At 39.9% G+C, this 22,257-nt stretch overlaps 1 protein-coding gene across 1 annotated transcript in view; it reads left to right on the top strand.

The window, feature by feature from the left end:
* The window catches only part of ENTREP2 (endosomal transmembrane epsin interactor 2), an 878,750-nt gene that overhangs the window by 562,673 nt on the left and 293,820 nt on the right, over positions 1–22,257 (top strand). The window contains exon 4 of the mRNA XM_075855203.1: positions 5,977–6,108. Coding sequence (XP_075711318.1) covers positions 5,977–6,108 — 132 coding nt within the window. The remainder of the gene's footprint in view (positions 1–5,976; positions 6,109–22,257) is intronic.

Here is a 22,257-nt window from a genome sequence, read left to right as displayed (position 1 = left end):
AAAGACATAATTCCATAAATCACAATATTCACCAGCTGGGTGAAAATCGGAGACTGCACGACCACTTAGCCAATCAGAAAGCAGGTATTGTTGTTTGACGTATGACGCCTGTCATTCACAGCCCGTATTTGTCCGGCTCCAATGCGCATGCGTCGGATCAGTCCGGACCGGATATGACGTCTCGCTTTAGTAACTAGGATACCGATCTTTAGTAAACAGAGTCCTCTCAGCATTCAATTATACGTGGTCGATCAGTATATCCCGGAGATGAAATGTCGCTCCGAGAGTTTAACATATCGATCGCCAAAAAACAATTGTATACAATATAGATAGGAAATATAAATCAAATAAGAAAATTGCTCATCCTGTCTTTACACAGCACCTAAAGGGTAAATATACCCAAATGTTATACCTGCATGGAAATAGGCAGTTTACCGCACATCATAATTAGAAGGTCAAAAGATTATTCATGATAATATATAAGTAAATAAACCAGTAGAGTCTATGACCTATTCCAATGAGATGGTACAATTTTTGGATGTCAATGTAATGCTGAGGGATAATGTCCTGACCACTGGGTTATATACGAAAGACACAGATCGTTATACCCTTTTACAATTTGAGAGCTGTCACCCTAAGAACATGATACGGTCTTTGCCATTTAGTCAGATGATGAGAGCAAAACGGATTGTGGATGATCCGAATGATTTAGACACGTCCTTAGACCTCATGATTTCCAATTTCGCACAAAGGGGATACCCTAAACATTTATTATATACTCACAAAATGAAGATTAAGAGTATTCTGAGGGAAACATTGACTAAGCCGTGTAAACACATTAAAAGTAAACGGATACCATTTATATCCACATATAATTCGTTAAGTGGCAGTGTATCCAGCATTTTGAATAGACATTGGCCTATCATCAAAAATAGCTATAACCATATCTGTGAACTAAACAACCCGCCTTTAATGTCCTATCGTAGATCTAAGAATCTACGTGATAATCTTGTCAAAACCAGAGTTGGTGAACAACAGCTGAAAGGGAAACAAGCATTGTTAAAGTCTTTAAGACCAGGGAATTTCCCATGTCATAGATGCATTAATTGCAATCTTATGCAGAGGGGGAATACTTTTGATCACCCTGTGACACATAAAGCATTTAAGATTAAACACCATGTAACCTGTGACACAGACTGGGTTATTTATGTACTTTGGTGCCCCTGCCATTTATTGTATGTAGGAGAAACTACATGTGATTTTAAAACGAGGTTGAATAACCATCGGTACTCAATAAGAAAAAAGAAATGTGACTTACCTGTGGCAAAACATTTCACTGATCATGGTCATACTGAAAAAGATCTTAAATTTATGATCCTTGACCATATTCCTTTGTCCTATAAGGGTGGTGATCGACATAGGGCACTACACAAATGTGAACTTAAATGGATTTTTCTATTGAATTCTTTGCGACCTAATGGTCTTAACGTTGAATTTAATGTATCCAGAGTTGCTCCCTGAGATTGTTACCTTCCGGTGTGTTTTGACTTCTGGCTCTGTCCTCCTCTTTAAATAAAATGTGTGATACATGAACCGTTGACATATTTTTAACAAAACATTTTTCTATTATAGATAAACATGGGACTGCAGGACCACTTCAGATCATCTTTATTGATATTACGATAAACCAATATAAGCTATATTTGTGATGGAAAGATGGTTGAATTGTTCTCTTGCTCAATGTGTCTGTTACTCAGCATATTTGATATCCTATTAGTTTCTTTCTTATTTTTTCCATGGCTGGGTTATATTTACGGCACATCTCTCCCTTCTTTTTTATTTTTATTATTTCAAAATACCTTGAGTCCGCTACACGAGTTATAGGCGATATGGCTGGGATCGCGTACACGACAGCTGTGTGCGTTTCTTTCCACGAACCTGAATGACGGAGACCGCCGAACACAGAATGTGATCGGGATCCCGTCTTCCTCGTGTGGACTCTACTGGTTTATTTACTTATATATTATCATGAATAATCTTTTGACCTTCTAATTATGATGTGCGGTAAACTGCCTATTTCCATGCAGGTATAACATTTGGGTATATTTACCCTTTAGGTGCTGTGTAAAGACAGGATGAGCAATTTTCTTATTTGATTTATATTTCCTATCTATATTGTATACAATTGTTTTTTGGCGATCGATATGTTAAACTCTCGGAGCGACATTTCATCTCCGGGATATACTGATCGACCACGTATAATTGAATGCTGAGAGGACTCTGTTTACTAACGATCGGTATCCTAGTTACTAAAGTGAGACGTCATATCCAGTCCGGACTGATGCGACGCATGCGCATTGGAGCCGGACAAATACGGGCTGTGAATGACAGGCGTCATACGTCAAACAACAATACCTGCTTTCTGATTGGCTAAGTGGTCGTGCAGTCTCCGATTTTCACCCAGCTGGTGAATATTGTGATTTATGGAATTATGTCTTTTCTTGCATGAAAAATGTATGTTTTATGTTGCTTTTAACATCAACTTATTGTTTTCACTATATGTATTGATTTATGTCACTTCGATACTCTTTCATTGTTTGTATCACGTTGTTTTGAGATGTATATATCAACCTCATTATTTTAATGAGATTGACGATACTGATTGGATACACACTATATAAACCACTGAATATGTATGTATCACTATGCTTGAGAAAGGTCCCAAGGTGGGACGGAAACGTTGCATTGCCATGTTGGCACAATAAATTTCACTTTTTTTTCACCTTGATCATTGGAGTGCTGCTGAATTTTCTTCTTGCATATATATATATATATATATATATATATATATATATATATATATATATATAATTGTATAGTATGGCATTTATAAGGGTTTATTCACATGGTGCATATTATTGCTGTGATTCCGCAAAATCGCTGCAAAATACAGATTTTTTGCCACGATTTCAAGGTAACCACAGTAATAAACTTTGATTTGACTACACCTAAGGATATGGCCCAATGGGGCGACATTGACGATGTGGCCATAAATGAAAAGACCCTTTGGTCACACGATTTTGCAGGTAAACAGCAGTTTTATCTGCAACACCGCACAGTCATTAACAAGCAATTTGAAAACCAGTCCAAACTGCATTTCAAACAACTGCATTGTGGCCGCATCAATGCTGCCCCATGGGGCCTTACCCTAAGGGCGGATTTACACGAGCGTGTGCATTTTGCACGTGCAAAAAACGCGTCATTTTGCGCGCGCAAAAGGCACTTAACAGCTCTGTGTGTCATCACCATATGATGCATTGCTGCGTGATCTTCGCAGCCGTCATCATTATGACACTCTGTTTGTATGTTTGTAAACAGAAAAGCACGTGGTGCTTTTCTGTATTCAATCATAGTTTTGACTGCTGTTGCGCGAATCACGCGCGTCCCACGGAAGTGCTTCTGTGTGGTGCGCGTGATTTTCACGCACCCATTGACTTCAATGGGTGCGTGATGTGCGAACAACTCACAAATATAGGACATGTCGTGTGTTTCACGCAGCGGACACACGCAGTGTGAAAATCACTGACTGTCTGCACGGCCCCATAGACTAACATAGGTCCGTGCGACGCACGTGAAAACCACGCACGTTACACGGACGTATTACACGCTCGTGTAAATCCACCCTAAGAGTAAGGCCTACGGAGCAGCATTGAAGCCGCTGCGATGTGGCCGACAGCCGTGCTGGCACCAGGTTTGACGCCGCTGTGAAATTGCTTATTAATGGCTAGGGTTGCACGATGCATCGAAACTTCGATACTGTTTCGATACCGTGCACCCTCAAACGGTTCAATACTGTTAATTCATGTATTTCAAAACTAAGCTGTGAAGCCGCACAGCTAAGTATAGTAACACATGAATGTCGTTAGGGCAGGGCTGCAGCTATGTGATACAGGCATTGCCCCACTCCTGAGTTCTGTCAAGTGTGTGCGCCGTGATCATGATGTGATGCGACCAGCGTGGCACTAATGATTGCTGGCAATGCAGACAGAGCATGGCGGGCGCACTGCAAAACACCCCCATGTTCTGTCTTTAGTGCCTGCGCCAGCTGTATCACCTCATGCTTGTTGTTGTCAGGAGCGGGGCAATGTCTGTATTACACAGCCGCAGCCCCGCTCTAACAGTGGAGATCAGAGAAACCTCTCATCTCCGCCGCTATTCCCCTGAATGCTGCGATCAAAGCTGACCGCAGCATTCAAGGGGTAAATGAGATGGGGGGATTCCCTGTGATGCGATCGAGGGACATACCATATATGGGCAGACAGCCCAGGGTCCATTGAAGGATCCCAGTGCTGTCTGACCATATATCCTGTTAGGGCATACTTAGGTATGTCCTAACAACTGCCTGTGTACTATCTGTACACAGGCTAATGTACTGGTATATAGACCAGTACATTAAAGTTTAAAAAAAATATAAGTAAAAAAAAAAAATACACACACATTTTTTACAATAAACATTAAAATAAAAGTGTCAATACATAAAATCGACACATATTCAGTATCGTCGCAACAGTAATAACAAATTTATAGCGTTATTTAGGATGTTTACGCTGTTATAAAATAAAAAGTGCTTTATTTCACTTATTAATGTGAGGAACGAGGTATTATCAATTTTTAACCTCCTTGTGCTTCACATTCATAGTCATTAACCCCATCATGTACCTCACACATTAACCCAATGTTGTCCATTATGACATGATGAGGTTAATTACTATTAATGTGAGGCACATGGAGGTTCAAAATTCATCACACCACGTGCCTCACATCAGAAAATGGAAGAACTTTTTTTTTAATTATTATTGTTGGCAAAGTATCGTTTTGGTAGCAATACTACACAAAGTATCGGTATCGAAGTCTAAATTCTGGTATCGGGATAACCCTATTAATGACCGCTCATTGTTGCAGGGAAAACAGCTGTTTACCTTCAAAATTGTGCCACGATTAATGTATCCACATTTTATGGCTGCACTATTTTGCAGGGGAACAGCCGTTTTACCTACAAAAATGCACAGTCATTAACTAGCAACATTACTGCCATGCCGAACATGGCGATGGCACGGTTGTTTGATGCATCGTGGCCAGGTCAATGCCGTTGGGCCTTAGCCTTAGTGCTTACCATGACTAAAGGAAAACTGTATATAATTGAGTTTCCTCTTATCATTTATCAGGTACTGTATTATGTCCCAGAATGAGTGATATTTTTGCTCTGCTGTTTACAAAGTAGCTGTCTGAATACATGGCCTACAGTTGACAATGCAGAATTGTAATGCTGTTGTAGAGATCCACCATTGATACTTGCATTGAATGGAAGGGCTGGTGGACTTTTTTCCTGCGGTTACCAGTTAAAATCTATGTTTCTTTTTCCAGTGCAGATTAGACAATGACATCTGAACTCTGATTGATTGCTCTGGGTCTAGAGATTCTATTTTCCGTTGTTTATAAATAATCAAAAATGTATTGGACATTTACCTTCTGGGTGGAACTACTTAATTTCCCATACAGTAGTAATAGGATGCTTGAAAACTAATTCATTTTGGATAAATCCACTTTGTATTTATTCCATATTCAGCATCTCTTTGTTTTTATTACATATATAGAACCTCTATGTTTCCAGTATTTGTGTGTACCAATTGCAACCATTTTTGTCTCATCTTTCTTGCATATTTGATAATTTAAACATTATTAAGGCTCTGTTTACTTTTGCAATATGTTCTTTTCATCACAGGGTTTAGGCAAGAATATCATAGTCTACAGCACTATTCTTGCTGTCAAAAATATCAGAACCTGACAGGAACCTGAAGCATGGGTAACAATGACACAATGGTCATTTTGATTTGATCAGACTGTTCTATGATGTTTTGACAGTATTTTCACTTTCAGCATCAAGGTCTACATAAACTTTATTATTTTGTCTCATAGATAAATATTAACAGTGATGGAGTCTGTGTTTGTTGTGAAATGCAACATCAGACCTCTGGCTGTAGCAATCCTGGAGAAACTCTGAAACTCAATCCTTTGCAGGAGTGCAGTGCTGTGCGGTTAACACTTAAGGTAAGCCAAACTCAATACTTGACATGTCCATCTAATATTCCGTTCACAGTAGAATAGATAGATTTACAGACATTTATTCCATTTAGCATGCAGGGTTAATGGGGTTAGCAACTTCTGGCAAAACATAGTGGCAAAGTCATAGACCAGCAACAAAGAACATTTAATTGTGTTGGAGATAACATTAGAACCTTAAAGGGTTTATCCACTTTGGACAATTCCTTTTTGTTAGATGGGTCCCCTGACAATAAGCTGATGCCAGGGTATCCCACTGCTTGGACTGCCAGTGAACAGCTGTAGTCTGCAGGGAAACCTAGGAGTAAGTGTTCAATTCCCCTGCAGAGGGGAAGTGAAGTATTACACGGTGCATATTGAAATCAATGGCTGCTTGTGTATTACACAGATTTGCTGGTCCTTCAGAGAGAGAGAGAGAGAGAGAGAGAGAGAGAGATAAGCTCTCTGCGGCAACTCCCTCTATTATTACGGATTACCCACATAGGTTATTTGAAAATGGGTTTTCCAAACCAGACAACCACTTTAAAGCATGGTACGAAATCAGAAGCTCTAGATATACACTAAAATGAGTTGTACACAACAAACTGATTGAAAAAATTTCAATATCATGCTATAGTTGGATGCCACAGACGAAAAAAGTGAAAACATTGAGTTTCTGTGCATTGCAAATACCTATTTTGTGATAGATATTTGGAATCCTGGTCCACTGTCATTTAGAACTAGAACCCGTTTCATCACAGAATTATTTGCTGCCTGCATATTTAACAACTAATATTGAGAGAATTTCTGACTTTCAGTCAACACTGAAGGAATTGTCTACATGCAGCTGATTGGCTGGATGAAATTCAGCTACTGATTAGTGCTTGAAATCATGCTGTGACTTTCTGCTGGGAGAGGAAGAGGTGGTGAGACCAAACACTATAAAATGCTGATAAAATAAGTCATACATGAAAAGAAAAGAATTATGATTTGGAATGAGCCTCACAGTAGGCCCCATAAACACAACATTTATGGAAAAAAAACAATACATAATAAAGCGGTACTTCATAGGAAGTTTACTTGTGGCATCCACAAGTAAAATGTCCAATGCAATATAAATGAGACATAGGGACTAATCATAGTTCTGCTCATTTTTAGAGATTTTGCAGATTAGACATAGCTCTACTGTAGTGTGAATAAAGACCCATTTATACACCATGAATTTTTAAACCACCTACGAATGATCAGTGGTTTGAAGAATTGTGGCCAGTGTCCTGATGGACATCTCCATAACTACAATCCTCTCAATGAGATCATTATTGTCTATTGACAGCTATTGTGGCAGCCATGTGCTAGGTAGCAATAACCAATACTCATGAGTGACCCTTTCTTACAACAGTCAGCTATCCTTTTTCCGGCTCTTTGATGCAGCCTTCTTTACATGACATACATGGGTACTTCTTTATTTTTTGGGGGAGTTTTTGCATTTACAACCCCTAATCTTTTGTTCTTAACTATAATGGGCCGACCATGCAACCTCCAAGGAAAATTAAGCAAGCCTGACAGAAGCCCTTTCATAGCACTGCTGCCACTACATTCTAGTGATTGAACATTGATGGCATCTCCTTTCAATATGCCTCCAATATTTATTCTGAGATACTTAACAACTGTTACACAGATATTAAAAGAGTCTCTTATACTTTTAATATTCTACGCCAGGATTGCAGCTAATATAGTAGATGGCCAGTTCTAAAGAAAATAACTGCAAACAATATAAAATGTAACCCAATAATTCAAACAATATTTTCATTTGGTTGCCAATTTTCATATATTCTTTGTTTCGCATGCCAGAGCTACAGCATGTTAATCACATCCCTGACAACATGGACTCAGTACCTATAACTTAGAGCTGTTTATAGAAAGAAAGATACCATGTGGACTGCTATTCAACAGTTGTATCATATTTGTATTATTTATAGATGTGTAATGGTAGCTAATCTTATCTTAAAAGTTACAGATAATATATCCTCTATAACAGCTGGGACTTCTGGAAAAATACACAGAGACTTGTATAATAATTTCTGAAGTTCAATTTTATACTTTTTAAGGGTAACACAGTAGGCAACACATGGATACTTTGTTTAAACTATGTTCAATTTACCAAGGAAATCTGGTTAGTTGCGAAATCTCGGAAAATAAAGAGATAATAAGAGACAAATGGGAGATAATAGAGAGCAGCGGTAGCAAAACAGTAGATTGTGACCTACTGGCATAACTCAGAGCAGGGTCCAGTAGATGTTCATGTTAAGCCACTAGGTTTTCCAGCTGGCTTCTACACAGAAGTGGAAAAATTCTCATACTAATAGGTTTGTGAATCAGTGATATTTAGGGATTCACATGGTTTGACCATCACTGTTAGCTGATATGTCAGACACCCTGTCAGTTAATATATATACTCTAGTGCAGATCAGTACCATCATATATGAAGAAAAAATGGAAGGCCCAGCTTAGCTGCGATCAGTGGCGTAACTACCGCGGTAGCAGCCATTGGGGCCGCTACGGGGGCCCACGACTTGAGGGAGACATGCCCCCACCACTGCCACCATGCCACCAGGAGACACGCCCCCACCACTGCCACTAGGGGGCCTGCGCCGCGAGCCTCCAAGTATGGGCCGGGCAACACAGGCCCTCTCATGCCTGTAGGCGTCGCTAGCACCGGACAGCCAAATACATGCATTAGCTCTGAATGGCCTTACAATGACGCTGATTGGCTAGTGGCGCGATTACATCATCATGCGGTTTCCATGCTTGAAAGGCGCTGATTGATGGGGCAAGTCATTCTGCCCCTCCAATCAGCTTCATTGGATGACGCTCGTTCAGCTCCTGCAGACCCGCTCAGAAGAGAGCATGTCTGCATTGCCAGCGAACAGCGTGGGAACGGGATCATGTGAGTATGTAAAGTTGTTTTTTTTTCTCATAAAACTGTTAATGGCATTATCTATATACAGGGGTGGTCTGTATGTGGGGATGTGTGGCACAATCTACAGGGGGGTCTATATGTGGGGATGTGGGCCACTATATACAGGGGGTCTATATGTGGGCCACTATCTAGAGGGGGGTCTATATGTGGGGCACTATCTACAGGGGGAGCTATATGTGAGATACTATACAGGGGTGGGCTATATGTAGAGCACTATCTATAGGGGAGCTAGTTTTTAGGGCACTTTCTATAGGGGTGGGCTATATGTGGGACACTATATACAGGGGTGGGTTACCTGTGGGGCACTAGCAACAGGGTGGCTATATGTAGTGCACTGTTTACAGAGGTGGGCTATACATGGATCACTACCTATAGGCGAAGCTATATGTAGGGCAGCACAGTGGCTCAGTGGTTAGCACTATTGGCTTGCAGCTCTGGAGTGCATATGTGGGCACTATCTACAGGGGCTGTTTGTGGGACACTATCTACAGGGGCTTCTATGTAGGTCACTCTCTACAGAGGCTCTATGGGGGTCACAATCTACAGGGGGCTATGGGGCACTATCTACAGGGGGCACGGTGTGTGTGTGTGTGTGTGTGTGTATGTGTGACAGTGTATGGTACTATTATAATCAGGGACACAGTGTATGGCGCTATTATAGTCAGAGGTGCAAGAGGTGTTGAGAATTTTAACTTTGTTATAGGTGCAGAAATGTTTTAAAAGTGATAAGCTGAAAACATCTGAGCGGAAAACTGCATAAATGGGTCATTTGCAGTAGAAATCCATCATAGATGTATGGACCGGAGGGAGAAGAAAAGAACTAGACGTCACCGGTGAGTCACTTAATGTAAAGGTTTATTCTGCCTCTAATCAGCACTGTAGTCACTCTATGATCTGCAGCGAGATGATTATGATATGATTTTTTTTGTGAAACCGCATCTCCCAGCATATCTTCACCATTGTTCGGGCCATGCTGGGAGCTGTAGTTTTACACCGTACAAACCTATATGGCAGGGGTTGTACTAAATTGAGCTGTATTTGTTCTGGTGTTGTATATATGTACTGATCTTGGTTCTGATGCTGTATGTAAGTACTGTGCTTTGTTCTGGTGCTGTATATACGTATGAGATTGGTTCTGGTGCTGTATATATATGTAATGAGTTTGGTTCTGGTGCTGTATATATGTACTGAGCTTGGTTCTGGGGATGTATTTATGTACTGAGGTTTGTTCTGGTGCTGTATTTATGTACTGAGGTTGGTTCTGGTGCTGTATATATGTACTGAGCTTGGTTCTATTGCTGTATTTATGTACTGAGGTTGGTTCTGGTGCTGTATTTATGTACTGATGTTTGTTAAGGTGCTGTATATATGTATGGGCTTGGTTCTAGTGCTGTATTTATTTACTGAGCTTGGTTCTAGTTCTGTATATATGTACTGAGCTTTGTTCTGGTGTTGTATATATGTCAGAGCTTTGTTCTAGTGCTGTATTTATGTACTGCGCTTGTTCTGGTGCTGTCTATATGTACTTAGCTTGGTTCTAGTTCTGTATTTATGTACTGATCTTGGTTGTGGTACTGTATTTATGTACTGAGCTTGGTTGTGGTACTGTATATATGTCAGAGCTTGGTTCTGGATCTGTAGTTATATAGGATATATTTATAATAACAAAATTGCAGGGCAAATAGAATTGTTCTCAATTCATTGTATATTTAATGGGAATCTGTCAAGTAGTTTTAACCCCTTGAACCGCTACCATGCGGTAATACATGACCTGACAATATTTCCAAAAATTCCCTTGTATGTTTTTTTCAGATGCAGCAAAATTATTAAATCCACTTTTAAAACGGCACACACTATATGCTAATTACTCATTAAAGGGTCATGGGGTGGTGCTGCTATCCTGTAGAGTCACATAGTCCTGCCTCCAAACCCACCTTTCCATGTTTGAGTGACATCTCTCTGGCTGATACAACTTTCTCGGATGCGCCATTGCCTTGTGGCACTATACACAAGGGGGGGCTGTGTGGCACTATACACAAAGGGGGGTTGTGTGGCACTATACACAAGGGGGAGCTGTGTGGCACTATACACAAGGGGGAGCTGTGTGGCACTATACACAAGGGGGAGCTGTGTGGCACTATACACAAGGGTGAGCTGTATGGCACTATTTGCAAGGGGAAGGGCTGTGGCTCTATCTACAGGGAGCTGAGTGTGGCACAATCTACAGGGGTCTGTGTGTGGCACGTTCTACTAAGGGGGGGGGCTGTGCTGCACTTTCTACTAAGGAGGGGCTGTGTGGCACTATATACAAGGGAGGGGGCTGTGTGGCACTATATATAGTGGGAGCTGTATAGCGCTATATACAGTGGGAGCTTTATGGCAATATCTACAGGGGGCTGTATGGCACTATCTACAAGAGGGGGAGGTGGGGGCGCTATCTACAAATGGGGCGTGACACTGTCTATAGGCTGGGCTATATAGCACTGTCTACAGGGGTGCTGTATGGCACATTCTACAGGGGGCACTATTTATAAGGGGGGCTGCTTGTGGCGCCTGGGTGGGGCACCCCGGTCAAGAGTTTGCTATGGGGCCCAGTCTTTCCTAGTTATGCCCCTGGCTACAATCACTATTAAGGGGTGACTGAGGCATCTGGAAAATGAATATAGAAAAGAATTGGAGCAGTGTCCTCTGTGCACTACAAGTACATGTCCCAGGCACCTAGTTGTTTACTTAGCGCATGCTCCATAAACAGCAGTTTCCACACTGGGAAACTTCTGATATATAAAGTAATATACCACACTACATTACTTTGATATAGGAGCAGTTGAGCTATTTGAAGTAGCTGGATAAGGCTTCATTCACATCTGCGTTGGGGTCCCGTTCTGAAGTTCCATCTGAGGTTTCCATCAGAATGGAACCCTGAGCAGACACAAACTGACACCGACCGGTGCCCGTGGTTTCCGTTTGTGTCTGTTGTGCACCGGACCCCTCGTTTTGGCGTAAGCAATAGCGTAGTCGACTACGCTATTACTTCTTGTCATGTAGCGGGTTAGTGGACCCACTAGGCCGCACCGCCGTAGCAGGGAGGCAGCTGGCCAAACAACAGGAACCCCAGAATACAAAGTCCCGCACAAGGGTATACCTGGATAGTCCAGACAGTGGCCGCAGCTCTGGCACTGATGGAGATGGGTGCAACAGGTATCGCCAAACATGGTGGATGTCACAGGTGCAGCAGATTGCGCCAGACGTGGCGAATTCCTCTGGACATGGCAGAAGACAGAGGATGTGGCGGATGACACAGATGCCGCAGGTTGCGCCAGACGTGGCGAATTCCTATGGACGTGACAGATGACACAGGACGTGACACGACTCCGACACTAATAGGCACAGGAACAAGAACAGCACGGAATACAGGAACAGGTAACAGGGCACGGGTAACAACTGGAATGGGAAACACTAAGGGACCATTTGCAAGACAGACTGGGAAAACTAACAAAGCTCAGGCAAGGATCAGAAGGCCTGGGGCCTTCCTATAGACCAGGAAATCATTGCAGTTGATGTGTACGGGACACAGCAGACCGGAGTGGAAGTGAGCGCTGGCATCTCCTAGGAAGGAGATGGGGACCAGCGCTCACGGATCCATGGCTGCGTGCGTCGGGAGTAAACCCGATGGCCCGTGGCCATGGACGCTACACTTCTCTATTGCTTACGGCAAAACGACGGGTGTCCGGTGCACAAAAGAGACAAACGGAAACCACAGGCACCGGCTCTGTCACCATTAAAATCAATGGTGATGGAAACGGAAACCTCTGGTTTCTGTCGGTGTCAGTTTGTGTCTATTCAGGGTCCCGTTCTGATGGAAACCTCCGACGGAACGGCAGAACGTGACACTGACGCAGATGTGAACAGAGCCTAAGACATGACCATGCATTTATATTTTGTAATACATTATATGTATTTACCTAATCTCCCTTTCTGCTGGTTTTATTTATGTTTGGTGCATACAAATGTAGCAAGATGTAACTTGACTTTTAAATACACAGTGGCAGGAAACTTTAACTTGATCCTTTCAATGGTTTTCAATGACATAAGTGATAACTTATCACGCTGCAGAAAGTTATCAGTCAAGATAAGGTTTGCTACATCTGTACAGTAAATTGATCTTTTGTGCAATAAAACAGATGCGTTATACCTGAAGAAAAAAAAATATATAATGAATGGGAAACAAAATCTGGGTGTGGTTTATAAACTTTTTTCCAGAAGCACAAAGAACTAATATCTACACTGTTAACTATGTTAAATGGCGGGAGGTATTTTAAAGAATGTCATGTGTTGCCATATTGCCTTCTACCCTACAGATCTCCTTAAGTCTTTGAAAGAAAAATCTAAGTATAACATTGATTAACACCCTATGGGACACCAGTGTTGACTGGAATTGAAAATTGTAATTGGAAATGTACAAATCCCCCCACACTTTTTTTTCTTTTTAGTTATGTCCCATTATGCAATCCTCTTCATGTGTCTTTGTCTAAAACAGTGTTTCCCAGTCTAATCCTTAAAGGCTATGTACATATATATGTATATAAAAAAAACAGGTCAGCCAGTGTGTTTGGTGTAACTTTTTAAATTGTCTTTATTAAAAACCAAAAACTTTTTTTAGATACAGCTGCTCTATATCCTGTATACAGAGCAGCTGTATAGTTCGTTTTGACCTGAATCCGTCTGTCACGTGGACCTGTCTCTGACACGCACCTGTAATCTATCACATCTAAGTTATGAACCCGTGGACCTGATGGGAATAGGATTTAGCACTACATACAGCTGCTCTGTATAGAGAATACAGAGCAGCTATATCTTAAAAAGTAAAACGAATTTTTAATAAAGACGAATTATAAAATTACACCAAACACAATGACTGACCTGTTTATTAAAAAATAAATAAAAAATGCCCATCAAAGGTTTATGTAGCCTTTAAGAAACCCAACAGGTCAGGTATTTCTTTAATATTGAACAGGTGATTTAGTTAGTTCTACTAAACCTATAAATTAAGGGGTGTTCCAGGGTTTAAAAAACATGTCTGCTGTCTTCCAAAAACAGCACCACACCTGTTCATGGTTGTGTCTGGTCTTGCAGCTCAGCTCAATTGAAGGAAAAGGGGCTGAACTGCGATACCACACAACCTGTGGACAGACGTGGTGCTGTTTTTGAAAAAAGCAGCCTTCTTTTAATTGGACAACCTCTTTAATTATGGGAAATTTCAAAGACATGACCCCTTGGGGTCTGATTTGAGAAACACTTTCTTAACCTTTCTAAAAACTTTTCTTAACCTGGTGGAGCGTAAAGGGTAACTAAACGTTTAATAAACTTCTGACATGTCATAGTGACATGTAAGAAGTTTTTATTGGTGGGGGTCCGTACACTGAGACCCCCATCAATCGCTAAAACAAAGCGGCAGAAGCGCTTCTGTGAACACTGATCCGCTTAGTTTCTGTTAAGCTTTTTCCGGAAAGCCGATGTATTGGAGCACGGGCTCATAGACTTTCTATTGAGCCCATACTCCGCTACATTGATTTCTGGAAAAAGCCGAACAGAAACAAAGCGGCTGAGCGCTCACACTAGCACTTCTGCTGCTTCGTTTTAGCAATTGGTGGTTTCTATGACATGTTAGAAGTTTGTTGAACGTTTAGTTACCCTTTAATTGTGACATGACTGTGTGCATCTGTCAACTGATACCTGTAAAGGGATAGGTAAATGAATATGATTGTCCATTCTTATGCAAATAAAGCTTAATCATTGTATAATAAAAAGTTATGCAATTTTCTAATATATTTCTGCTTGCTGTCCTCTTGTTCACATCAAGTGTCTGAAAGTCCATACAGATGTAACACTTCTTACATCTGATGGTTTGTTGAAATGCACCAGTCTAGGTAATCCTCTGTGAGCCAAACACATCAGCAGGACATATCTCTTTCCACTCTTGAGGTTCTGGTACATATAATAGTGTGGGTAAGAGCTTTTATTCTAGGGTCAAGAATGTTTGACTCACAGAGAATTGCCTAGAGTAGATACGCAAACTCACAGCTGTGAGAAGTATTTGTTCTGTCCAGGTTTAAGAACAGACAAACACTAAGTGAGAGACATTTTTTCCGTTTTCATTGGAGTCGCATGGCTTACACCTAATATTTTAAAAGGGCAATAAATGACAAAATCAAGGGCATTTAAAAAATATAAATCTGAGGGTTCAGCTTTAGCCTTCAAAATTTACAAAGAGTTTGATAACATCTGTAAAAGGTTAATACGATCAGCAAAAATACAAAATCAAAGGCTGGTGGTCAAATTTAGCAAAACAAATCCACATAAGTTCTTTAAGTATATAAATGCAAAAAAATCAAGGTCAGGGCATGTGGGACCCCTTCATGCCGGTAATGGGCAGTTGGTCACGGGAAATCAAGAGAAATCAAGCTACTAAATGGGTTCTTCAGCTCTGTATAAACAAAAAGAAGAAAAAGCAGCTGATGTAGCCGGTGCCAGTGCTGTTAATACACCAATTAATATACTGAATTTGCTTAATGCACATATCCACCAAGCTAAGTTAAATAAAGTCAATCTGAACACGGATCCAGGAATAGATAGACTACACTCAGAAGTTCTTACAGAACACAGTTCAGTTATTTCTGTACCTCATTTATAAGATAAAATTTTAAGTTAACTTAATTTAGGGATTTTTTACTGACTGGCATAGTGCTAAGTGACTGATGCAGGGCAAATGTGGTGGCAATCTTCAAAACGGGCTCTATGTCTTCCATGCGTATTATAGTCCAATAAGCTTAACGCCCATCATGGGAAAAATGTTTGAAGGGTTTTAAAGGGACTATTTACCAGAGTATCTGACATCTGACAGATAATAGTGTTATAAGTGACAGCCAGCACAGTTTTACTAAAGACAGAAGTCAAACCAACCTGACTTGTTTTTATGAAGAGGTGAGTAGAAGCCTAGACTTTGCAAAGGCATTTGACACTGTCCCTCATAGAAGGTGAAAGTAATGTCTATAGGTTTAGAAAGTATAGTTTGTAAATGGATTGAAAATTAGCTCAAGGACCGTATCCAGAGATTCCTACTCTGAATGGTCCCTGGTTATAAGTGGTATACCCCAGGGTTCTGTGCTGGGACCACTATTATTCAACTTATGTAATAATAATATAGAGAATGGGATTAATAGCACTATTTCTATTTTTGCAGATGACACCAAGCTATGTAGTTTAGTTCAGTCTGTGGTAGATGTTCATTAATTACAAACCGATATGGACACACTGAGTGTTTGGACGTTCACTTGGCAAATGAGACTCAATGCGGATACATGTAAAATTATGCACCTGGGTACCAACAACCTGCATGCATCATATGTCCTAGGGGGGACTAAAACTGGGAAAGTAGCTTGCTGAGAAGGATCTGGGTGTACTTATAGATCATAAACTAAATAACAGCATGCAATGTCAATCAGCTGCTTCTAAGGCCAGCAAGATATTGTAGTGTATTAAAAGAGGCATGGACTTGTGGGACAGGGATGTAATATTACCACTTTACAAAGTGTTAGTGAGGCCTCATCTAGAATATGCAGTTCAGTTCTGGGCTCCAGTTCATAAAAGGATGCCCTGGAGTTAGAAAAAATACAAAGAAGAGCAACGAAGCTAATTAGGGGCATTGAGAATCTAAGTTATGAGGAAAGATTAAAAGAACTAAACCTATTTAACCTTGAAAAAAGACGACTAAGGGGGGACATGATTAACTTATATAAATCTATGAATGGCACATACAAAAAATATGGTGAAATCCTGTTCCATGTAAAACCCACTCAAAAAACAAGGGGGCACTCCCTCCGTCTGGAGAAAAAAAGGTTCAAGCTGCAGAGGCGACAAGCCTTCTTTACTGTAAGAACCGTGAATCTATGGAATAGTCTACCGCAGGAGCTGGTCACAGCAGGGACAGTAGATGACTTTAAAAAAAGTCTTAGATAATTTCTTAGAACAAAAGTATATTGGCACCTATGTCACTGAATAGAATTCTTATTTTAATCTTGCTTCAGTCTGATCCATAACAAAAGAGAGGAACTGCAGTACTCCAGTGAAAAAGTGTTTCTTTTTTATTCACCAAGCATGACCTTGCAACGTTTCAACCCAGACAGGGTTGAAACGTTGCAAGGTCATGCTTGGTGTCATGCTTGGTGAACAAAAAAGAAACACTTTTTTTACTGGAGTGCTGCAGTTCCCCTCTTTTGTTATGGATCTTTGAATTGCTTTGGACTGAGGAATATTTTGCTGCGTGCACCTCCCTATGTTCGGGAATCTACACATATGCTGGTTGTGCTGCTGATTATCTGCTATCTGGAGCTTCAGTCTGATCACCACTTGAGGGATTGTTTTTCTTTTAGGGCAGATTGGTTCATGCCTTACATTGATTCTGCTTTGTGGACCTTACTTCTGCATTGTGACATTATTTACCTATCAAAGGGATATCAATCCTTTTTTATATCATGTGCCTGCAGAAAATATGTACTCTGTCATCCAAGGGTCCCTCATATTAACTTAGGGCCAGCTTTGACACAGTAAATTCAACGTGCGTGCGTGCGTGCGTGTGTGTAAACACTGTATTCATTTGTAATAGTGTATTGTATAGGTTTAGATTAGCTTCTATACAAGGATAGGATGTAATCCATGAGGAATGTTTTATCTTTAACGTTTCACTTATAGAGAGACAATTAATTAATGTCCATCACAAGGTTGATATCAATAGTGCTTGGCAAACAGGTTTTATTGTTCAATTTGCTGACATCAAGGATAAAGACTTGTTTATTCAGTGCAATCTCTCAAGGGCATTTCTTTTGTTGAATCTCATATTGTGAACTTACTTGACTAGAATACCTGTGTCTGTGGCTTCTATAACCATGGTTTGAACTCCTGTCCCCAGTAGCAAGGAAGAAGATTCATTTTGGCCAGTGCTTCATTGTTTCTACCCTTCACAATTAGAAGAGCAGCACTTCCAGCTAGAATGTCATGAGTGATGTTTCCTCTTATATGTTAATCAACAGATTTATTTCCTGTAAACTGAGAATTCTATCAATGCAGCTATTAGATCAAGATCACGCTTTAAACATTAGAGAATTTGAGTCCCTGACATTGCCTTTCTTTTATTTCAGATCACTCATACCCATAAAGAGTGAATAGTAGGAAAACACTCTATAGGCTATTCCCTAGTATGGGAAATGTATTATACAGATGTGTCCTTCCTTACCTTTCCTCTTATCTAAACATATCCTGAAAAGTGTGGCGCGAGATGACCAGCTTTAAAAAACAAAACAAAACATGATTTCATGATACTTTGTCTTGAGATGTCTATGTTATATGTGTCTATGTGTGGCCACCCTGTGGTTGTGATGGGAATTGCAGCCTATCAAGGGTTTTACTAGCATGTCGCGATAACGTGTTGAATTTGTTTCATGATAAATTGAAGTCCTTAACAAAATTTAAGCAAAGGTAAGGATGGACGTATCTGTATATGAGATAATGCAGAGGAGTATTATAGGAAAAATAAAGGGAGGGGGAGAACAGGAGCATCCAACTTTTATATTGAAAGTAAAAAAAGGTCTATATTCAAAAGATATAATGAAAACCTGCTGTTATGTACAATACATAATTCTTTTTTAACAAGTATTTAACATTGTGAATTCAGGTTATGGTGAGCAAAACATACGCTTTGCATACTATTAAGCAGCAAACTTGTGCATTATTTGTGCATAACGGATGATGCATGATAACAATAAACCATTTACTATACATGTCTGGAAAAGTTTAATACCTTGTCAGACAACAGCACCAATTGACTTAGGCCTTCAGATAATTCATTAGAAAACTAACATCCAGCTAATTCTTTGTTACATGGGGATTAATATTTAGTTGCTACTCAGTAAACTGTCAAGTTGCGCTATGAAAGTTGTTTTCCTTTTAGCGCCGCTGCTTTATAATACAGAGTAATGAACATTTTTGTTGCCATGGTATAGATGAAATGTACGATCAGAAATATTTATATTTGTTGACATAATGAGGCCTGGTGTATTGACTTAGAGTAAGGACAGTTTCACATAACTGTAATACTACTGCACTTTTGGGTCCATTAGGGTAACTTAACTTGGACCGCCTGAGAATAAAGATCACCATCACCAAAGATCACCATGGGACAGTGGAGGGTCCTGATGGTGTAGCAATGAGCAGTATTCTAGGCACACACAGCAGAAACAACAGTCATATAGATTAGGACAGATTTAACATATATAATGTAATTAGAACTATTACGATATAATGTACTTTAATTGCAGTGTAGTCCATCTATGCATTAATAATACACTGATATTATGATGTTTTTACTTTATCTCAATCATTATTGTTATATTTTAGCAAAATGCAAAAAGATAGAAATGATAGTATTTCCATTTTCAACCTGCTTTTACAATGTTAGAAATCTGTCACACCTTGCCTGTTTGTATAACATCAATCTGTGAGTTATTATGTACCGTATACTGCATTGTAATGGTAATCCAATTTCAGGTGATTCAAGTATCTTAATGTTTGTGATAATGAGGGAGATTAATATGGTCCTTGAGTAGAATGCCAGTTTTTGACACACAATTTGGCAGATGACATCAATAATGCTTATACTTGGCTGGCAACCAGTGGAATTCTTATCTTACTTAGAAATGTTTTTTTTTAGACAGGGAGACTATGGAGGAGATTTTAAAAAAAAACTCTTGTGTTATGGGAGTACAGTAGGAAAGAATAACATGAGAATTTGTGTTCTAAATACTATGTGTGGATTTTGACACAGGCTTAAAGAGGCTCTGTCACCAGATTATAAGTGCCCTATCTCCTACATAATCTGATCGGCGCTGTAATGTAAATAACAACAGTGGTTTTTATTTTGAAAAATTATCATTTTTGAGCAAGTTATGAGCAATTGTAGTTTTATGCTAATTATTTTCCTTAATGGCCAACTGGGCGTTTTTTAACTTTTGACGAAGTGGGCGTTGTAAAGAGAAGTGTATGACGCTGACCAATCAGCATCATACACTTCTCTCCATTCATGTCCATTTGTACTCAGCACAGCGTGATTTTGCGAGATCACGCTGTGCTGTCGCATACACCCACATTAACTTTACTAAAGTGTCTTGAGAGTGAATAGACAATGCCTCCAGCCTAGACGCAATGTCTATTCACACTCCCAACACTTCGGTAAAGTTTGTGTGGGACCTAATCACTGCACAGCGTGATCTCGCGAGATCACGCTGTGAATGACAGCACAGCGTGATCTCGCTGTGCTGTGTGTCTCAAGACACTTCAGCAAATTTAATGTGGGTGTATTTGACAGCCCAGCAAGATCACGCTGTGCTGAGTACAAATGAACATGAATGGAGAGAAGTGTATGACGCTGATTGGTCAATGTCATACACTTCTCTTCATAACGCCCACTTGGTCAAAAGTAAAAACACGCCCAGTTGGGCATTAAGAAACTAATTAGCATAAATCTAAAAATGCTCATAACTTGCTCAAAAATGATAGTTTTTCAAAATAAAAACCACTGCTGTTATCTACATTACAGCGCCGATCACATTATGCAGGGCACTTATAATGTGGTGACAGAGCCTCTTTAATCCTTGCTGGCTATAGTTTCCAGATGCCCCAAATTGTAGAGTCTCTCCTTGCATTTCCATTTGTCTACTTTAGATAAAATCTTGTTGATATGGGAGCCATTGAATACTGTAGTGCTGGTACTGTAGCTAATGGGAACAAGGTAGTAAAGGAGTAATGAAAAGGAGATGAAAAAAAAAAAAAAGCATTTTATTTTGTTCAGGCTAGCACATTCTATGAGTTATTTTATGCATTTTGTGGCCCAGAACTGTTTATGCATATTGCATATAATGGAAAGTCCAGTAAGTAATTTATAGTCCTTAACAATGACCACACAATAAATTTCTATGTTCAGACCCAGGACACCCCAGCAAGGTACTGCATGTTAAAGACTAATATTGTACCAGCTCAGTGTGAATTCCCTGCGACAACTCTCTCAGCTGGAAGTTTGAAAGAGAAATAGATTTATAACCTTCCTTTACAACTCCGGTATGCTTCAATCTAGAACATCAACATTTTGTAATTTATTAAAGCTTCTGTAAAGAATTCATCTGTTGTATAACAGAAGAAAAGCCGTAAGATATATTTCAAGTCTTTGTCATATAAAATGAATACAAAAAGTAACTTTTGTTAAAAAAAACAATAGTGCTTGGAGATTTTGCTGGCAGCCCTAAAGCCGCTAAAGTTTTAAATCATCCAAAAAAAAAAACAATCTGCAGGAAAGCTGGTTATTAAGAAAATAGAACATGAGACAGAAAGCTCACTTGTCTGTGTTGCTGGCAATGTGTTCTTGGTGAAGGATGATTGTTATCTGTTCATTCTTGCTGTCCCAAATCTGTCTGCAGCTTTCAATGTGGCCTATCATGGGACTTTTCTGAATTATCCTCTGACCTCAGTAGACGTACTTACTTCAAGTAGCAGTATGATAAACTTCCGTCTGAATAACAGTGGAAAAACCTTGGTATATACTTTTCATGTGCGAAAAATGTAGTAATAACATGACTTGTACTAGTAATCTTTTTTCAGTCTTATAGTGGAAATAAAGACACAATGAAATGTTCTTATCTTTTCAGTATAAGGCAAACATTGTGTCATCTCTCTGAATAGCAGTTTTCCTTATTTATTAAAAATCAGGTCGGTTTAGATGGTCGTAATACAGACAATTACAACTGCAAGACACAGGCCTCCCCACGGTTCTACTAAAGTAATCTTAGATCTGTTTAAAGGGGAGGTCTCATGAAGTCAACAACCTTTTAATTTGAAGCCGATTTGGCGATCAACCAATCGCTGTGTGTCAAGTTTCAAATACTCCAGATGATCGGATGGTATCACCTTTCCCTCTGGTCTTTAGGATAGATTTTGTGGCAAGAACCAAACGGAGCAAGGGCTGTGATATATAATAAATGGTCCAATAGTGGACTTTAAGCATTCTTGTTAATGTAATGCCATGTTTGATAAGTAAATTTGCAAGGTATAACTAACGAAGCTGATCTCCTGGTTAT

This window comes from Rhinoderma darwinii, chromosome 3, assembly GCF_050947455.1.
Source record: "Rhinoderma darwinii isolate aRhiDar2 chromosome 3, aRhiDar2.hap1, whole genome shotgun sequence".
NCBI classification, from domain to species: Eukaryota; Metazoa; Chordata; class Amphibia; order Anura; family Rhinodermatidae; genus Rhinoderma; species Rhinoderma darwinii.
Note: the sequence above shows the minus strand (reverse complement) of the source record. Positions and strands in the feature narration are given on the sequence as shown.